The following is a 13,144-nucleotide window of genomic DNA, read 5'->3' on the forward strand; positions in this document are numbered from 1 at the left end:
TGTGGGAGGATCTGTGTGACATCAGGTCTGTCCGACTGAGTTGTTTTACAAAAAGCTTGAAAACAGGCTGCCGCTCTGATGCTCTGAATACGTGTAAAGAAAGGAGGCCGACCCCAACGTTGGCACCTTAAGGTTAGCACAATGATACCATACAGAGGCGGGAATGATCATGCTTAATGTCACGTTGAGTTATGCGACAAGAACATATTATGTGTTATCTCCGATGGCTCCAAACCTATCCAATGCAATATAGGGGTCCAGTGGTGTCGCCCCTGCCATTAAACAGGTTGCATCATGCTCAGTCGAAGCCATTCATTGGGACCTTGTTATTGAAGGCTTTTTAGAAGAAATGGTACCTAGGTGCTCAGAAGTAAAGAGCCCCTTAGACGACGGCTGGGCTGCTGCCAGTACCACATGGCGATGCATGGATCCCCATACAAAAGAGTTCGAAACGAACTGCGTCGTACTTGGCGGACCAATAGTCGGTCGATGGCCAGTGATAGCCGTGTTTAAGGGAATACTTCGGGAGATCTATCGATGGTAAACAGACACCTCAGTCTTCTCCGGAGACTCAAAGCGGCAGTATAGCTCGGCGATGCGCTCTCGATGACAATTCGTCCTGGTGGTAAAGTTTGAAAGAAGAGGCTGTGACCGTTGGCCGCCGGCCGCAGGGGCAACCAGATGGTTGGTCTATTATGTTTCCCAATGTTTTACAAAGCGGCGAATGCACTGACCAGAAAGTTTGCACACATCGGACGACCAGCTCCGCCCACTCCCATCGAAAGATCTCCTCCGTCGACCGCTGCCAAGTGTCTTGGGTGAACGGCGCACCGGAATTGACGCGCAATAAGCGAGAGTCTATTTTATGAAGATACTGACTCTTTCGCAGGGTGTTTCATTTTGAGGAAGATGAAGGGCGGCCCACCCTTCAGTTGGTACTTAGTGGAACTTGGCGGCCGAGAGGGCAGAGGTCCGCGTGCAGAGCGGATCTCCGCAAATGGAACAGCCCAGAACCTTGAGTCAAAACCCTTGCCAGGCTGCCAAGGCGACAGCCGATTGAGGGTTTTGCTGATTTGCCCCTGAGCTCAGCCTGCAGAACCTGGAGGTGGCGTCTGGGGAATTGTAGGTGCATGAACTACCTGGACCATAGTACACTGCTATACCAGTACTCGGGACTCTCGGATGCAGTACGACGGTGGGATTGATGATTGATTGATTGCTCAGGCGGACAGGCGGCTGAAGTGATTGCCGTGGCACTTGCTACTCCTATACTACAATGCATTGCAGTGGTGGCGATGAGGCATCAAAAGACAAACGTTCTCGGAGATGGGGCAAACATTAAACCAATGAGGGCATCCGACACGAGATGCTGCCCGTGGGTGCAAACACAGTCCAAAAATACACATACAATACGTGAACTCTGTCCGAGCGAAGCATTGGGTGTTGAACTGTTTTCTCCAATCTTGGTCGAGCTTAACAGAAGGGTACAAAGAGGGTCAAACCTTGTGTGGCCACAACGGCCTTGTCCGACCATCCAGGGGCTCGGGCTGCTTTTTATTCCCGTCTGCCCTACAATCCCCCTCAACGCCCCCTACGATTCCGCTACGATCGGACAATAAGGTTTACACATGGCGTGGCACTGCCCAGCTTGGAACCCACATTTTGCGCCTATGCAGGTGCTGGTGCTGGTTTTGGGCCCCATTCTGCCCAGAGTTTCTTTTTAGGTTGCGCCTGCAGACATGCATCACCATGCACTCACTCCCATAGTTTTGAGAGCTGGACGGACGGACATGGCAAAGCACCGTGCCTGATTCCTGGGTAGCAGGTAGGCAGTACGTACATTCATCCTCCTTAATACCGATCAAAATCCTATTTCTGCGGCTCAGCACAAAAGCAGCCAGCCAGCAAACAAAACGGAATGCAAAAGGTGCGGGACGGGCAAGGATCGGTGGGCAAACGGACCCCTGAAGGAGGGAAGGATAGGGCAGGATCAGAGATCGTCAGTCCTTCCCACTCCCAAATGCTAGTCAGTCACTCAGTCAGTCACTCAGTCAGTCAAGGCAAGGCAAGAGCAGGGGCAGGGGCAGGGAGGGCAGTCACTTTACACAGTACCTGGGCAGTCACTCTCATCTCATTCAATCCAAATTCAACTCAAATCAGTCCGTTGACGGCCTCGTCACTTCTCATTTAATAGACCTCTGAGTCCGCACTTCCCCTTCCCTTGAGGTCCCTCTCACTTTCGCTTGACCCGTCACAGGCTCACCACCAACTGGTTCTTTCCCTCTTTTAAGTGTCCCTTTTGATAACTTGCATCTGACCAGTCGAGCGAGCATCTTTTGTGTTTTGCTATCCACTGCGTCGTCCATTCATTCTTTCGTCCTCGACACAACTTCACTTCACTGCCCATCATGGTTTGCCCCTCGACTCTTGCCTCCGGGCTGGGCGCAGTTGGTGCCGCTGCCGGCGCTGCCAACACTTCTGCTCCTCCTCGATATGCCCTCTACTTTGACCAGTAAGCTTGAAATCCCATAACAGAGACAAAACTAGGCAGGGCTATGTAACTGACAACGAACACAGGTATCACACCACAGTCCTGCCCAACAAGACGCTGACTGCCGGCATCACTCATGTCATCACCGCCTTTGCCAACTCGTCTCTCTTCACCACAGATCCCGTTGGCACCTACACCCCCTTCATGAACATCTCCGACGTCCGCCCTATGTTCGACAATGGAACCAAGGTCTGCCTGGCTATTGGAGGTTGGGGCGATACCGAGGGCTTCCGTAAGGGCCTTGCCACTGAGGAGTCTCGCTCCCTCTACGCCAGCAACATTGCATCCACCATGGATACTCACGGCTTCGACTGCATCGACATCGACTACGAGTACCCTGCTGGCAACGGCTACGACTACAAGCAGGTCCCCAACTCGGACCTCGTCTCCGAGATCGAGACCTTCCCTCAGCTGCTCAGCTCTATCAAGGAGGCCATTGGTGGCCGGGAGCTGTCCATTGCCGTGCCCGGCCTCGAGCGCGACATGATCGCCTACACTGCCGAGTCCGTTCCTCTGATCAACGAGGCTGTTGACGTCGTCAACGTCATGAGCTACGACCTGCTCAACCGCCGCGACAACTTCACAAAGCACCACACTGACATCCAGGGCTCCCTCAACGCTGTCCAGGCCTACCTCGACCGCGGTTTCCCTCCCTCCAAGCTGAACCTCGGAATTGCCTTCTACGCCAAGTACTTCACTCTCGCCGCCAACACCACCTGCACCCAGCCCATCGGCTGCCCTCTTGCCCTGGCTGAGGACGCCCAAGGCCAGGACACCGGCACTTCTGGCGCCGCCACCTTCGAGGCCACCTCCTTCCCCGTCGAGGTCGACCCCAGCACCCTGACCACCTCCACCGACGGATCTTGCGGCACCGGCACCCTGTTCCAGTGCACTGGTACCGCTACTGGTGGTGCCTGCTGCTCCCAGTACGGGTTCTGCGGTGACACCACCGCCCACTGCTCCACCGGCTGCCAGAGCTCGTACGGAACCTGCACCGATGGCGACAAGAAGACCACCGCCCAGTCCTTCGCTGAGGCCGTCGCCAACGGCACCACTGACACCGAGAACGGCGGCCAGTGGTACGTCGACTCCGAGGCTGGTCTCTTCTGGACCTTTGACACCCCCGAGCTGGTCACCCAGAAGTTCACCGACATCATCGCCGCCAAGGGCCTGGGTGGTATCATGGCTTGGTCTCTTGCTGAGGACAGCAACGACTGGTCCCTCCTCAAGGCCATGCAGGATGGCGTCAAGAGCCTGACTGCCAGCGCCAGCACTGAGCAGACCAAGAAGATCCGCCGCAGACGCTACTAGGGGAATTTGTTTTCTAGAGAACAGGCGTGGCATTTGCATTGGTCAATCGGATAAGGGCGTGGGATCATTCTAAAAAGTCTCACATAATGAGCCTTGCTAAATATACCATTTAATTCACAAGTGTCTGCTCTCGCTTTTCATATGCAACCCATGTTCATATTGAAACTCCACGTTAATACCGTACACCTGGGTGCAGTATCTTGCCTAATGTAATGGTTTGCCTAATACGGTCGTTTCTTTAAATCTCTATACTTACGGTATTAAACACATATAGAAGGGATAATTAAACTTGTATTTGTCTTTGCTGACTTCAGGAAAGGTTGTGATAATGTATCCAGGAATCACTATGGACTTATGTGGCCTTCGTAACCATTCGGCTGGGTACGATGTCAAACGAGAAACTCCCGTATCTCGGCCACAACAACATCAGGCGCCTGCTCAGGTATGTAATGGCCCGAATCGACGACATGCCCATCAACGCTCACTCCCTTGTCCGTGACCTTGCGCCACTCGGCAAGAGCATCAAACGACTTCTCGATAACACCAGCATTGCCCCAGAGCACCCTGAGAGGACACTTGATATGCCTCCCCTCAGCCAGGTCCCGCCTCTGCTCCTCCATGTCCAGCGTCGCGCTGGCCCGATAATCCTGACACATCCCATGCACGGTGTCGGGGTCACCCAAGCCCCTGACATACTCCTCGAAGCACTCAGCAGCAAAGATCCCCGTCCCGTCCCGCTGCCGCCCGCCCATGAACATCTCGGCCAGCCGCCGCGGCTCCGCCAGCATGAGCGTCTCGGGCAGCGGGCTCTTCTGGATCAGGAAGAACCAGTGGAAGTACGCCTTTGCGAACTCGAAGTCCGTCCCCTCGTACATGGCCAGCGTCGGGCAGATGTCGAGGAATATCGCCCGCGTCACACGATCCGCGTGGTCCACGTACAGCTTGTGCGCGACGCGGGCGCCGCGGTCGTGCGCGCACACGAAGAACGTGGGGAATTCCAGCTCCGTCATGACCGCGGCGCAGTCCCGCGCCATCGCCGACTTGGCGTAGGCGGCGACGTCGCCCGCCGGCTTGGACGAGGAGCCGTAGCCGCGCAGGTCCAGTAGGACGACATTGTATGTGTCTGTTAGCTGGGGCGCCACGCGGTGCCAGATGTGGTGGGTCTGCGGGAAGCCGTCTAATATGTGTTAATCACCTGCTACGGATCCCAAAGTGATACATTCTAGAACATTCCAAAGCACAAAGATCAGGGAGCTGTTGCAGGAGAAGAATAGTACTTACGGAGGAGGAGCAGGGCTGGGAGGTTGCTCTTGGCGGGGCTCCGGATCCCTGAGATGGTCACCTCGGGCGCGGTGGAGGTTTTGATGTGGAATGGTTCGAAGCCTTCAAACATTTTTGCTTTTGCTCTCTTTTACAAGGAGGCGTGGCACAGGGTATTGTCGTTCGGAGTGGGTCGAATCAAGCCTGGTCTTATGGACCCCTTTGGATTGAACGACCTATTAAGCAGCACTCAGGATGAGGTGTGAGTGTGTAGGCTAGTTCGGGTTGGGATCGCCGGTGAATCCTTTGTCCTATGTTATGAGAGGCCGATAACCGGTCGATCTCACTGCCCACTACCTTGGCGTCGAGGGCGGCGTCTAGTTGCCGACCTGGTCTGTTGACGCGGTTAAGGAAATAGCCGAATTCGACTGCGCTGGACCCACTCTTCTCGTTCGGAACTGATCCCGAAGAGCTTTTCATATTGTAGTTTGATGTAGACAAATGCTTCGCTCTATTCCATTTAGGCGTAGAGCAGGTATTTAATCGGGAAAGAGGTGGGCATGCGAGCTTCTTTACTATTTGTCTCGTCTCTGTGCCTTGTCTAGATTTTCAATAGGTGCATGATGGTGGGCGCAGTTCATCTTCCAAATTTTATTTTAATGCAATCGCGGCAGACTCATATGCTGCCCAGCCAGTAAAGATACGAAGCAATCAGTACAAGAGACAAAGAACCTTAGGATGCTTTCTTGTTGAATGTGCTACAAGTTACGGGAATAAGACTGCGGTAAAAGTCAAGTCCGGTCCTCGGCTCTCCGCTGTCACTGGAAAAAGGATTCCGAGATCACCACGACAGACCCTGGTCGTTGTTATATGCTGCCCAGGTGCAACCTCTCCGATTACGTATACTCATATACTTAATGGCCATTCTCACCACGCATTGAGGTATTCACGAAATATTCCCGCGACTGTCTTCATCTCTCCGAACTTCATCAAAATGTCCCCTGCGAACAGCACTAAACCCCTCCGCATCGCCGTGATCCCCGGCGATGGCATCGGCACAGAAGTCATGCCGTACGGCATCCGCAGCGTCCAAGCCGCCGCGTCTCTTTTCAACATCCCCATCGAGTTCACATCCTTCGACTTCGCCAGCTGTGCCTACTACGCCAAACATGGCGACATGCTGCCCCCAGACTGGAAGGAGACCCTCGAAGCCTATGACGCAATCTACTTCGGCGCCGTGGGGCTGCCCGACCAGGTGCCGGACGACGTTTCACTGTGGGGAAGCCTGCTGAAGTTCCGCCGCGAGTTCGACCAGTACATCAACCTTCGGCCGTGCCGGCTCATGCCGGGCGTGAAGTGCCCCCTGGCCGGGCGCAAGACGGGCGACATCGATTTCTGGATCGTCAGGGAGAACACCGAGGGCGAGTACAGCAGCATCGGCGGGAAGATGTTCGAGGGCACCGATCGGGAGACTGTCATCCAGGAGACGGTCATGACCCGCGTCGGCGTCGACCGCGTGCTCAAGTATGCGTTCGACCTCGCACAGAGCCGGCCGCGGAGGAAGCTCACCAGTGCCACCAAGAGCAATGGGATATCAATTACCATGCCGTACTGGGACAGCAGGGTGAAGGAGATGGCTACGAAGTATCCTGAGGTGGATGTCGACAAGTATCATATCGACATCCTGACTGCTCACTTTGTGCAGCGGCCCCAGATCTTCGATGTCGTGGTCGGCAGCAATTTGTTCGGGGATATTCTATCGGACCTTGGCCCGGCATGTACTGGGACTATTGGCATCGCACCCTCGGGCAATATCAACCCGGACAAGAAATTCCCCAGCTTGTTTGAGCCTGTCCACGGAAGTGCGCCGGACATTGCTGGTAAGGGAGTTGCGAACCCGGTCGGTATGATCTGGGCGGGCTCTATGATGCTGCAGCACTTGGGTCATCAAAATGCCGCGGACGTGATACTCAGGGCTATCGAAGCTGTACTTGCACGGTCGGAAGCGGATGTCATGACGGCTGATATGGGAGGCAAGGGAACAACGAAGAGTCTTGGCGAGGCCGTGGAACAGGAGATCCTGGCCAACAAAACTCAGTGAGAGGCGCGATTAGTGGAAATATATTGAATTGTAAGCCAAACTAAGCAGCACATAATGTCAAAGCGATGATACAAAATGAAAGTGAGCCTGTATCCAAGCACCCCGGAATCGTCCAAGCCCCACGTTCTATACGCTTAGACATCAAATTTCTGACCAACGAGTTCTTCGCTGTAAGCCCACAGCTTCCTAGCATTTTCCAGATCCGTTGCATACCCCAAGGCCTCTCCCACGCCGCAGTCCAGAACATAGGCCCCTGTCTCGGACTCCATGCCCGGGTCCAGCGCAGCAAACAGCGTCGAGGCACTGCCCTGAGAGTCACTCTTAGGATGCCCGAATGAGCTCCAACCGAGTCCCGGGTTGTTCTTCTCAACAGCCGCCATCAATATCGGGATCTGAGACTCGAAGTCCATGTGATCACCCAAGCCGGTGGAGAGGATCAGGCCAGGGTGCACGGCAAAGGACTGGATGTTGTGGGGCTTGAGGCGGCGGGCGAGCTCAACGGTGAAGAGCACGTTTGCGGTTTTGGACTGGCCGTAGGCGGACCAAGGGTCGTCTGGAGGCATGGGTTAGTTTAAAATCCAGTATATACGGCTCTCAATAATATTGTAGTTCAGAGTGAATGGTTCACTTACACTCCTTGCCGTTGCTGAATTTGGGATCACTGAAGCGGAAGGGTCCGATGCGGTGGCCAAGCGAGGTCAGGTTGATGATTCGCGCACCGGCGCCGGCGGCGCGGATCTTGGGCATGATGAGGTTGGTGAGAAGGAAATGCCCCAGGTGGTTCGCGCTGAACTGCATTTCGTTACCGGCTTTGTCGACTGTGTATTCGGGGATGGCCATCACCCCGGCATTGTTGACCACGACATCGATTTTCTTGATCTCTGCGTCAGAAAGGATCGTCTCGGCCGCCTTGCGGACAGCATCCTGGTCGGATAGCTCGCATGGTACAAATTTTACGGAGACACTGCTGTCGGTAGACTTTATCTCCTCAATGACTGGGTCAACCTTGGGCTTGGATCGGGAGACGAGGATGATCTGGGCTGGGGAGTATTTGGCCAATGTTGTTGCAGATTTCGCGCCGATACCGTTGGCGCTGGTGCCTGTGATGAGGAATGTCTTTCCCTTGATTTGAGCGGTAAACGCATCGCAGATCTCCTCTGCTGTTGTCTGAGAGCTGAACTGGGTCATGTTGAGAGCTGAGAAGATATATTGCTAAACAGGTGAAGGTGCTGGGTTATTTTCTTTGATTGTTAATTGAGCAATGATGTAATTGTTTTTGGGGTGATGAGTTATGCATTCTTGGGACAGATGAAGGAGAACACAGCTTGGTATTTATATAGATGGAAGTATTTTATGATTTCACACTCTCTATTGCCGATGGCATCAGCATCACTTGATGTATGAATTGCTCGTGGCTGTGATGACGCTCGCAGCCAGGTCCCTAACCCCGGTTTGACCGATGGGCCAAAGTGCGCCACCGTCATCTCCCATGCTGGCGTCAGCAACGGCTCTAGGCCGTCTCGGCGTTAAGGACAACACAACGCCGCTCAAATTCTTCACAGAGAATAAGAATCAAATTTAGTTACATTGAGTTAACGGGAAATGCTTTTCTTGGCAAATCACATGAAAGAAAAACCCAGCACTTGTCTTCCATCAAAAAGCATCATATGGGCCACACCAAGTGAAGAGACTGCCTAAACGGAGGCAAATCGAGTGTGATTGCCAAGCCTGTACCATTATCGCGTCGGACCAATCTGTTCTCTGGCTCTTATTGCATTTCTCGCAGTGATACTAGCAAGCGTTGTCACCACGGGTATTATCTATTCCAGCTGAGTCGGATCGGTTGTCGAATGCGCGGTAGCCGTGGGAGGCGGGCTTGATGGAGTAAGGATGAGAATCCTGCTTCGGCGACTCCTCCGTGTCTCTCCCCAATATTCTGAGCGCCAGCTTCGGCAGTGCAGGCGCACAAGCCGCCATAATGACGAGGTCGGCCTCAATGCTAGAGTAGAAAGTCAGCTGGTCATGCGCCAATCCAGGTGAGCGGTGTGCTTGGGGCAGAGCAAACTAATTCGTGAGAAGCAACCAGAACAAGTCCCATGTCGCATCCGTGGTGTGCATCTTGGGGATCTGAGTGGTCTTGACGATTGCGGCAATCGTCGCGCTGGGCAGAATCAACGTCAGCAGCTTCGAAGGCGGGCCAGGAGCCGGCCTGGCAGGGGGATGAGATTGGCTTACAAGAAGCCGAGGCCCATGAGCAGCATGATAGAAATCTTCTTGGACTTCTTCATCTGCAAGTTCCAGAAAATGGTGACGGGAAAAGCAGCCAAGACGAAATCAGTGAAAGCCGACCACGCTCCAGAAATGAAGAAGATTAGCTTCGGGTATCCATGTCTTAGAAAACAAAGGAGCAGGAGCACTCACATGCGGCCACGTATGCGGAGCCATCGATGACATAACTGGGGAAACAGTCAGCTGGCGAGAATGGGTGCCAGAGGTGATCTGCTGGATTGCACTGGGCGAAGAAAAGGATGATGGCGAGCGCAAAAGTGATAAATAGTATTCCGATGACCGAGTATAGAAACCAGACACCACGCTTCGCAGTTCCCATCAGCCTAATAATGAGGATGACGACGGCCAGCTTCGGCAAGAAAATCGCGGCTATGCCAATCGGCCGCAGTATGGATTCATAGTATAACGTGTTCACGATGTCATCGTCGGACAAGTAGTAGACATGTCGCCCGATGCCGTAAGATACCGAAACAGTATTCAGGGCGGTGTTGATGATCTTGAATACCGCGGCAAAGACGAGGATGGCATCATCCCAGCCCGGAGAGCGTGTGATAAAGAGTCGACTGTATATGCGCAGAACGACACAATGGATAGAAATAGCAGCGCCGACCCAGCCTACAATATTGATAATGCAGCCCCTGCTCTCATCAGGGGGGAGCGACTGGACCAATACAGACGACATGGTAGAGGAAAGGGGGATTTCGCAGGAGTTTAGGTAGACATGACTCAATACTCAGTGCGTGCAGAGCGTATAAATGTTAATCTGTCGTAAATCATTAGTGGGAATTGCTCTTAAATACAGGGGACCTTTAAATGTACAAGACAAATAGTGTGCAGGGCTTCCGGGGCTGCTCGGCTCTCCATGCTGATTTGCAGTCACACAGAAAATAACTCTAAGTGTCACCGATGTGGTGACGGAGCCTCGCAGAAAATTCGCCCGATGGACTGGACTGTCGAATTCCATGCGAGGACAGGTACCTTGTGGCCAACGCTCCGCCCATTATGCACATTCAGTACATTTGAACGGGACCTTAGCATTAGCTGAAGACGTCTATAATTGGAAGATGACGACATGCATTCCTTTTCAACTACAAAAGCTGAAATGCATATGTATGAGAACCGTAAAATGTACAGCGAAGGATTCGGCCCCAGCATGGAGAAGAAAACATGAGGATTTCAGCCTTACTTCGACAGACCGGCTGTATTATACGCGTGTCCGGAAGGTAATATACATGCGGCCTCGCACGTCTTTTCTCAGCTCGATATATGCAATGCAACCATCACCTCAGTTCCTTCATGCGGAGAGAGAGGAGAAAGGCTGATCATTGCCCGCTTTTATGGCCCCCAAGGCTTCATGCACGCACGTTTTGCGCTTCTCACCGTGTTTCGAGCCGATGAGAAATGCTTGCAGCAGCGGGCGGTTACAGAGCTCCCGCACATAATATCCCTAGTGGGATTTACAGGGGGTCCTCAAAGCCCTTCGGAACGCCGAAACGTCTGTACCCAAACACGTATATTTCAGTCATGCCCCTTTACAAACTTGTTAACTCACTACGTGAATAATAATGATGTGACCTATGTTTCTCCTGGACTTGCTAATGTATTTCGCTAAGAAATATTTTCAAGATGTGTGGTTTGAGTGGGGAGCACGTTGAACTCGAAATGACATGTGGTGTTGTCCACCTTCATAACGTCTCGCCGCACAACCAGCATTCTGGTTACACTGCATGACACACGGGCAAGAAGAACCTTGATCCGCTCTGCTCAGCCATGTGCAACCCAGATTCACCATGGCTTATATGATACTCCGGCAACCAATTAATCACGTACAGCTGACCTCTTACTGGGCTCCAATATCATTGCCAGAGTATCAGCTCGTTCACGTGTTGCGAGCCACCTCAGCAACCTGAGTGTTCACGCTCCCAATACAATTCGGCCTGTTCAACCATCTTTTCAAATACACCTTACCTTTCATTTTTCAAGCTCCTGACCGGTCAAGCAATCATGACTACCGCTTCCTCGCAAGCCAACTTCGAAGCCAGCCTCGCCGGCCGGCCCCGGCGTCTTCTTCACGTCCCAGCAATGACTTCATTCTGCTGGTGCCCGTGGAATGTCTACAGCTAATGCAAAGCCCCTCTCTACAACGCGATAAATTACACGTATGGTCGATAGATGCTACGCACTCATGAGGACCAGCCCCACGTCCATGCTGTGGATATCAAAGGCGTGGACTGGGATATTCCACGGATTAACCCCGAGCACTTCAGCCGAGAAGAGTCTTTGGCCGTGATCATGAGATCTACAGAACCAGCTGAAGACCAAGCGCTGAAATCATCTATTCCCGCTCTGGGCGCTGTGGGTCCTTCAGGTGTGGAGTTGCTAGTACGATATGCCTACCTTTAACACTCTGGGCTAAGCAGGTGGTATATTAGTTTGTGCTTTGGGGCCAAGCTCGCGGGGGCTGCCTAAATCCGGCTAGCTAGCAGGCAGGTGGAGCAAAGGCTTAGTTTGATGGTTTCATCGATGCGGGTTCGTCCCGCGGAGACCCCTGAAGCTTGGAACATGGACAAGGCCCGAAGACCCGAGCTCGAGGGGTTTTCTCAACGTAGCTCTCGCCCTTCCCACGTCCCTGCTTTCCCATGGAGATCGCTCTCTACCAGCACTGCTATCAACCTTGTATGCTTACCTAAGACAGGAACTACATGACCACCATCGTGAAGTCGATTGTTTTGAACGCACCGAGCCTGACTTACCAAAATCTCACGAATGCAAAGCGGTACATATAAGACTGGCTATAATTTCGGATTCATAGTTAGTCAAGCTTTCTCTTTCTTGAGCAGATCCGGGTCTGTACAGCGCTTCGACGAATTGAGTTTCACTATTCCTGACCAAGTCTTTGGAGTCTCGATAAGTTTTCTTTCCCTTTGCTTCAACATGTTTCAATCGACCATGTCCTGACTGTGCGCACCTAGAGTCGAAGAATTTAATACGCTGTCTCTGAACTATATTAGAGGTAGTCTTGGGTGCGTGTCTTTGTGGAGTCCCATTTGTTGTCGACGCCGGAAATCGCAGCACCTAGTGAGTGTCATAGCTCGGAATCTTGGCGATGGCTAGGATATTCAAGCATCATGAACAGTGGTCAACATGGTCTACTATAGTTCATTTCTCAATGTCGACCTGCCCCTTGTGCTTCGTTGCCAGGCTCCAATGTCGCGCCAACTCTACTCCAAGTATCGGGGTGTTCCCATATTTCCGTCTTTCGCGTGCAGACAATACTTGCAGGACGCCCACACAAGGAGACAATGAAGTCGAAATGATTTGAGAGACAGGGGGTCTAGGGCAAACACTATCCCACAAAGGGTGATGACAGGGAACCGTTAGTGCTGTGAGGCGCCTTCCGCCAGCTTTGTAATGCAGGGCTCAGGGAAGCTTCAGGGAAGCTGTTGCTGGATTTGTGTCATCGCTTCATGTGCACTGAATCTGCAGCGGGCTTGCAGCGGAGATTTGGTGGACATGCAGCAGTGGGCCAGCGTGACGAGTAGCAAAAGGAGTCGATACAAACTCTCGGACTCTCGGACTCTTGACACCTTTACTTCTTCCGATCAATGCGTATCTTAGTCTGAGAAACGCAC

General features: G+C 52.9%; 5 protein-coding genes across 5 annotated transcripts; 2 read left to right on the plus strand and 3 right to left on the minus strand.

Moving 5' to 3' along the window:
* Positions 1–2,408: 2,408 nt before the first annotated feature.
* J7T55_001593 (glycosyl hydrolase family 18) lies at positions 2,409–3,862 on the plus strand (the record flags this gene model as incomplete). The annotated part of the gene is made up of 2 exons (XM_053130071.1): positions 2,409–2,512; positions 2,578–3,862. The coding sequence occupies 2 exons, from the start codon at positions 2,409–2,411 to the stop codon at positions 3,860–3,862; spliced, it is 1,389 nt and encodes a 462-aa protein (XP_052991853.1).
* A 389-nt stretch (positions 3,863–4,251) lies between these two features.
* Positions 4,252–5,255, minus strand: J7T55_001594 (uncharacterized protein; the record flags this gene model as incomplete). Its single annotated transcript, XM_053130072.1, has 2 exons — positions 4,252–5,039; positions 5,144–5,255. The coding sequence occupies 2 exons, from the start codon at positions 5,253–5,255 to the stop codon at positions 4,252–4,254; spliced, it is 900 nt and encodes a 299-aa protein (XP_052991854.1).
* An 861-nt stretch (positions 5,256–6,116) lies between these two features.
* J7T55_001595 (uncharacterized protein) lies at positions 6,117–7,223 on the plus strand (the record flags this gene model as incomplete). Its single annotated transcript, XM_053130073.1, has 1 exon — positions 6,117–7,223. One exon carries the CDS (start codon positions 6,117–6,119, stop codon positions 7,221–7,223), a length of 1,107 nt encoding a protein of 368 aa, XP_052991855.1.
* Positions 7,224–7,357: 134 nt separating this feature from the next.
* Positions 7,358–8,411, minus strand: J7T55_001596 (short-chain dehydrogenase; the record flags this gene model as incomplete). Its single annotated transcript, XM_053130074.1, has 2 exons — positions 7,358–7,776; positions 7,856–8,411. 2 exons carry the CDS (start codon positions 8,409–8,411, stop codon positions 7,358–7,360), a joined length of 975 nt encoding a protein of 324 aa, XP_052991856.1.
* A 603-nt stretch (positions 8,412–9,014) lies between these two features.
* J7T55_001597 (uncharacterized protein) lies at positions 9,015–10,194 on the minus strand (the record flags this gene model as incomplete). Its single annotated transcript, XM_053130075.1, has 4 exons — positions 9,015–9,222; positions 9,289–9,384; positions 9,459–9,576; positions 9,645–10,194. The coding sequence occupies 4 exons, from the start codon at positions 10,192–10,194 to the stop codon at positions 9,015–9,017; spliced, it is 972 nt and encodes a 323-aa protein (XP_052991857.1).
* Positions 10,195–13,144: the final 2,950 nt, after the last annotated feature.

The sequence above is a fragment of the Diaporthe amygdali genome, assembly GCF_026229845.1.
Source record: "Diaporthe amygdali strain CAA958 chromosome Unknown NODE_21_length_814164_cov_65_183785, whole genome shotgun sequence".
Lineage (NCBI taxonomy): Eukaryota > Fungi > Ascomycota > Sordariomycetes > Diaporthales > Diaporthaceae > Diaporthe > Diaporthe amygdali.